The 5,595-nt window shown below is 59.7% G+C and overlaps 1 protein-coding gene across 1 annotated transcript; it reads right to left on the bottom strand.

Moving 5' to 3' along the window:
- Window positions 1–1,454: 1,454 nt before the first annotated feature.
- On the bottom strand, window positions 1,455–5,332 carry LOC112615909 (uncharacterized protein CXorf49). Its single transcript, XM_025372811.1, has 6 exons — window positions 3,983–5,332; window positions 3,247–3,403; window positions 2,628–2,704; window positions 2,297–2,342; window positions 1,708–1,749; window positions 1,455–1,601 (listed from the first exon to the last, which is right to left on the bottom strand). Exons 1-5 carry the CDS (start codon window positions 5,204–5,206, stop codon window positions 1,709–1,711), a joined length of 1,545 nt encoding a protein of 514 aa, XP_025228596.1. The 5' UTR covers window positions 5,207–5,332; the 3' UTR covers window positions 1,455–1,601; window position 1,708.
- Between the last annotated feature and the right edge of the window lie 263 nt (window positions 5,333–5,595).

Below are 5,595 nucleotides of genomic sequence, written 5' to 3'. Positions count from 1 at the left end.
GCTTTAGCGAATTCGATCCTTCACGGATCCTTCACCACTTCTTCCACTCCGTGAATCAGCCCATTCTCCCTCAACAGAGAGCACCCCCGATAATTTGATTCCCAAGCGGGTGCTCGCAGGCGCACGCACACACACATACACACGCTAACCTTGAATGGTATCTGTATTTCTCCTGTCTTTGTTCAACACCCTGTCTCTTGGCGATGGGAGCTGGCAGAACCTACACACACCTCCTCACTGGAATCGGAATCTGTGCCCAAAGCTGGGACCTGCCCAGCCCAGGATTCTGGCTGAAGGAAGGAGGCAATCCCAACCGTCATGGAGGGTGAAGGCAGAACAGGGAGCTTGAGGAAATCTCCTGTGGCCTCGAGAGGTGGTTGGGAAGACTGACCAGGGACACAGAAATATCATGTCCACAAAAACCTGTTGGCCTTGGGGGTGGTGACATGGTATTTCGTGGGGACCATCAAAGAGCAGCCAGGCCTAGCATCCACACTTGCCCTGGAAACCAGCTGGCCATTTTCAAATCAATGGTATGGAGCCCACCGGCTGCAGAAGGGGCTGCTGGCTGCGAATGGACACCAAGGATGTGGAAGCCACCTTCCGCGTAGCTACCGGTGGGCAGTTTCCACCAGGTTGGCCTGCAGGCACCAGAACAGACTCAGTGCCCCTGCCTCCAACCAAGAGACTATCTTGCCCTTTTCTTCCGCACTCCACGTATCTTCCCTTTGCCTCAGCTTCCCACCAGGATGTGGTTTCTGTCTCCACCTGGCTACTGAAGCTAAGGAGGAGATCTGACAGAATTTGGTAACTAAGGTTCAAAGGTGAGGGCTAAGAGGAACTGAGGATGCCAAGCGGGTTTTTGCCCCAGATGACCTGACCCTGTGCATGGTGGCACCGGAGGGACATAACGGCTCAAGAAAGAGGACTGGGTCCCTGAGGGGCGGCGAGGAGGATGAGCTCCGTCGTGTTCCTCAATAGCATGGAAATAACCATGCAGGAAAGGCCGCCGGCATCAAGCCACGGGGGAGAGCAACGATGCTCACGATGGAAAGGATGGTGAGAGGGCAGAACAGAAACAGTGAACCGCAGGAGGAAAGGTGAGAGAGACAGGGGTTCTGGAAGGAGGCCATCAGTTCCTGCTGAAGGGGAGGGAGAATAGCACTGAAGAAGGGGACCTGGGAGAACCCAAAGTGGGAGGAGAAGAGGAGGGACCATGAGCAAGGCGTGTAGGAGAAAGGCAGGAAATGCTGCTGTGGCTGGGCAGGGCCCCCACAGCACCTAGACCCAGGGCACTATGGTGAGCCCGAGTGCAGGGCTGCTGCTCAGGGGCCGGCCCTGGTGCCCCGCAGGGCCCTGGGGAACAGTTCTTCAAGCGCCAATGAACCGGGCAACACCCTGCAACCCCCAACACTCCCAACAATCGCAGAGAGGGCAGACCACAGGCCACAGAATATGAGAACGACTTTATTTCAAATTGCTTTGAACTGCGTTGGGAAGGGGGCAAATGCGGTGGAAGAGAGGAAGCCCTGGCTTAACAGGCAGCTCCGGAGCTCCAAAGGTGGCAGCTGTTTGTCTTGTAGGAATATGCTGGCTCCAACCTGTGAAACAGAGCAGGCTCAGGGACGGGCCCCCAGCCAGGGCCAGCCCACAGCCCTCCTAAGCTACCGGGATTGTGGGAAGGGGCATGGTGTGTGCCACACTCACTTCAAAGCTCCTGGATCTTGTCAGCGAGGAACTGCATGGCCGCTGAAACAGAGAGGCAGAACCGGGCACTCCGGACCCAGGGAAACAGACACCCATCCCATGCCCCGGTGGGGAACTTCCTAGTCCTGCAACCAGAAACCCCACCAGCCCTGGGACTGACTCACCCACCCGTCACCTGGATTAAATGTGGAAATGCCTTCTAAGCGGGAAAGTGGTTCTCAGGTGCTGGGCCATCCCAGTACCGTCCAGAACATGTTTCAAAGACAGATAAGCCAGCCAGCAAACAAACACCATACAAGTGGTACCAGGCAGTAGTTAAAGGGGAAACACCGGCAGTATCTCTAACCGTCCTAAGAGAAGGAGAGTTCTGGGACTCGTGGACAAAGTGTACACGGAGTTCAGATGACACATTGTTATCTGTGCACACCCCTAGCTGAAAAGGCACAGAAGGCCCAGGTCGGCTTGATTCTCCTCCCCAGAGGAAAGTCAGTCCCAGTGATGCTGCCTGTACCTACAGCCCACCCCTGCCCCCCACACCTGCAGAAAGACACCGCTGTCCATCCCTGCCCCAGCCAGGGCTCCATCATACCTAGCTGCTGTGTAAGTTCATCAATTTCCCTCTGCAGCCAGATGCACTAGACCAGCAGACACCGGGGAAAGATAAATGGTTAGTCAACTCTGGCCTCCTCTCTCCCCAGCCTCCCTGCAGCCCCCATAGCCTGCAGCCCAGTGGCGACGTGGGTTGGCACAGAACCCTCAATGGAAAGGAGGCACCCTCTCTCCGTGGGGTGCAGAAGGTGGAGACGTGTGGCGGTGGGGGCGGGGGGGAGGGCGGCGGACGCAGAAATCAGTTTAACCTGGACACGGATCCCACCATCTAGTGTGGACCTCTTATTTCTAGGAGCCACACAAAGCATTACCCGAGGACAGTCCTGGGCTCCCGGGGCCTGCTGCTGCCTTTCTGGTCTTGGGGGATGGACAGGCGGCTGCTGGTCACCTGAAAGAGAACACAAAATCCAGCTTCCAAGCCTCCCAGTGAGGTGGAAAAGGCCTAGCAGGGTCTAAAGTGAGGCAGCATCACCCTCTGCTGGCAACACATTGCCCCTGCTCTGCCCAGCAACTCCAACCCGGCTCTGGGACTGTCTTCACTGTTCCCCAGTGTGAGCCCATCTGCACCTGTGGTCCCCTAGCGTTGTGACTCCGGGTTGGACTCCAGCAGCGCGGCAGCCACAGCCAGGCCCTGGGAGGGCCAATGCGGCTGAGCAGGACTTAACAGAAAAGGGCTCCGTACCGCCGAAAGTCTCCTTCCAGAGTTGGAGTTTGGGGCACTGCTCCAAATCGCCCCCCACCACACAAACCCCACTCAGAGAGGACGATGTGGCTTAAAGCCAGCCCTGTCGACACCCCGTTTCCCATGGGACAGCTGCCTGGGTGGGCAGGGAAGTGTGGGAACAAGGCTGAGCCCCCATAAGCGACAGAGCCAGAGGTTTCCCTCCCGACCCCTCTCCCCTCCACCCCTATCAAACCCGCAAGACTCACCGGAGGGTGCATGGCGTCTGGGCAGGAGGCCTCCCAGGCTGTAGGCCGAGGGCTCTGAAGTTCCCGGAACTTGGGGAGCTCTGATGTTGGGGTCACTGCTGCTGAGTTCTCCACGACGCATGGACAGGCGAGGCAGCCCTGGCCTGTGTGTGGGAAGCTAAAACAGAAATTTCTGAGTCGGGCTGGCGGTGGGGGCAGGCGGTGAGTACATGTGGGAAGGGGTTGTGGTAAGGTGGAGACTCCGGAGCCTAATCTTATTAGCATTAGCACTTTCTCCCTCAGTCAGCCCCAGGCCAGGAGGCAGAGCCCAGCCAGGGAAAACACTGGGGATACTGAGATAGCCCGGGCCGCCTGCCAGGTGGGTCGGGCAACAGCTAGGGAAGGAGGAATCAGGAAGTTGATGATCCTAGACACCCCAGCTTTGCGGCCCACACTTTAAGGCATCACCCGATCCAAACCGGCTGCCAGCCCTGCCTTCCATCCCAGCTCCTCTCTGCGGGCGGAGGCAGGACTCCTGCAGTGTCCGGAGGCATGGCCATCACACAAGAAGTGCCCCCTTTACCGTGTGCTCCTATGATGAAGACCCCCATCGGGCATTCTAGTGTCCCTAGGCTCCCAACGACAACCCTCGAGCAAGGGACAGAGGGGACATGGGTGAACAGGGGTGTGCTGGAACAGAGGAGGTGTGGGGGGAGGAGGGTAAAGAGGGAGAGGAGGGCGAGAAGGGCCTACTTACTTGGGCCTTTGGGACCTCATCTCGATTTGGGTCGTTATCTTCTCTGGCCGCAACCTGGGACTCCCTGGTCTTCCTTCCTGCAGGTTTCTTCCCAGGGCCTCTGTGCTTAGGCTTTTGTGGTTTCTTGGACATCCCGTGTGGCCGCACACCGGAGAATGGCGGGAAGGTGGCCGGCTCCGGGGGAGCGGCTGAGAGTCTCTTTCCGCAGGCAGGAAAGGCTCTCCCCGGAGCCAGTTGAGAGGCACCTCCTGGGGACTTCTTCCCCTGGGCCATCTTCCTCCTTGAAAGGCCCTGGGGCAGGGCCCCTGCAGTGGCAGCTCTTGAACAGCTGGGCCTGGCCTCCACCTTTCCCCAGGCCCTGCTCTGCATTTTCTTTCCGGGAGAGTCCTCCAGCTCTCCCACAGCCGGCCTCTCCACGACTGGAGTGAGTCCGCGGGGAGCAGAGGTCAGGAAACGGCCCGGCACGGGCAGGTAACTCTCCTTGCAGTGGAAGCCTGCGTGTCTGGATGTGTCTGCTGCCTTCTTGGGGCTGCCGGGCTTGGCCTGGCTTCCTTCGTTGCGGCGAATGCCCACCCTCATCAGTGGTAAGCCGCTGCTCTCATCTGCGGAATCAGAGTCGTGGGTAGACATCCTGGTGGGGCCTTTCGCAGAGGGCTGCTGGGGATCCACGCGGAGGCTCCATCTGCTCTTCGAGCCCCTTTCCGGGTTGTTCCAGGCCCGCACTGGCCCAGGACCACAGAGGTGGAGACGGTCGGCAGAGGCCTGCTGCCGTTTTCCGGGGCTGGGGCCCAGCGCGTCTCTCCCACTGGGACCCACCTCCAGGTCCGCCCAATTGTCAGCCGACCCTTCGGCAGCGGCGCCTTCTGGGAACGGCTGTCCTTGGACGCTGGGCGGCGGCACGATGGCGGCTGGTTCTTCAGCCAGGTAGAATGAGTAGTCCACAACGTCCCCTTGGTCATCGATCGGGGTGCCTGGCCGTCCTTCCCGGCCCCAGAGCACCACCCTTCCTTGCTCTATCAGTTCGCTCTCAGACTCAAAGCTGACACCCTCCGAATCTGTGAACCCGCTCTCTCCGTCGCCATCGCCGCTGCCCTGCACCCCCAAATTGAGGCCATGGCTGTGGTCCCCTGGGGCTCCGGGGCTGGCCGTGTGGGAGCCAGCCTGCTCGCCACCCTCCAGGTCAAAACCGGCCCCACAAACGGATACCTTGTTGGGGGAGCTCATGGCGGCAGTCCCGGCAGCCTCGGCTGTGGGGAGACGGTCGTCCTGGTAACGGCTGGAGGAGAGAGCTGAGCCCAGCCAAGCCCAGCTGAGCAGGCCACGCGACAGAAACAGTGAGGCTTTCGGGACACCGCCACCCTCACCCCAGGCGGAAGTACCAGATGTCCCTGGCAGCCAGTGGCTTCCTCGTGCCCTTGACGCCGGCACCGAGCCTTCTCATTGGTCCCCGTCTGCCAACCAGCGGGCCCTTTGTGGGGCGAGGTGCCTGAGCTTTAACCAATCGGGACACAGGCTCTTGGTTTGCCTCGATGCCCGTCATTTGACTGGGTGGCTGCACTCTGCTTGGGTCTTGGGGCCAGGGGGCACTGTAGCTCTTGATCGCCTCTTTCTTT

This window comes from Theropithecus gelada, chromosome X, assembly GCF_003255815.1.
Source record: "Theropithecus gelada isolate Dixy chromosome X, Tgel_1.0, whole genome shotgun sequence".
NCBI lineage: Eukaryota > Metazoa > Chordata > Mammalia > Primates > Cercopithecidae > Theropithecus > Theropithecus gelada.
This window is presented reverse-complemented; position numbering and strand designations above follow the sequence as displayed.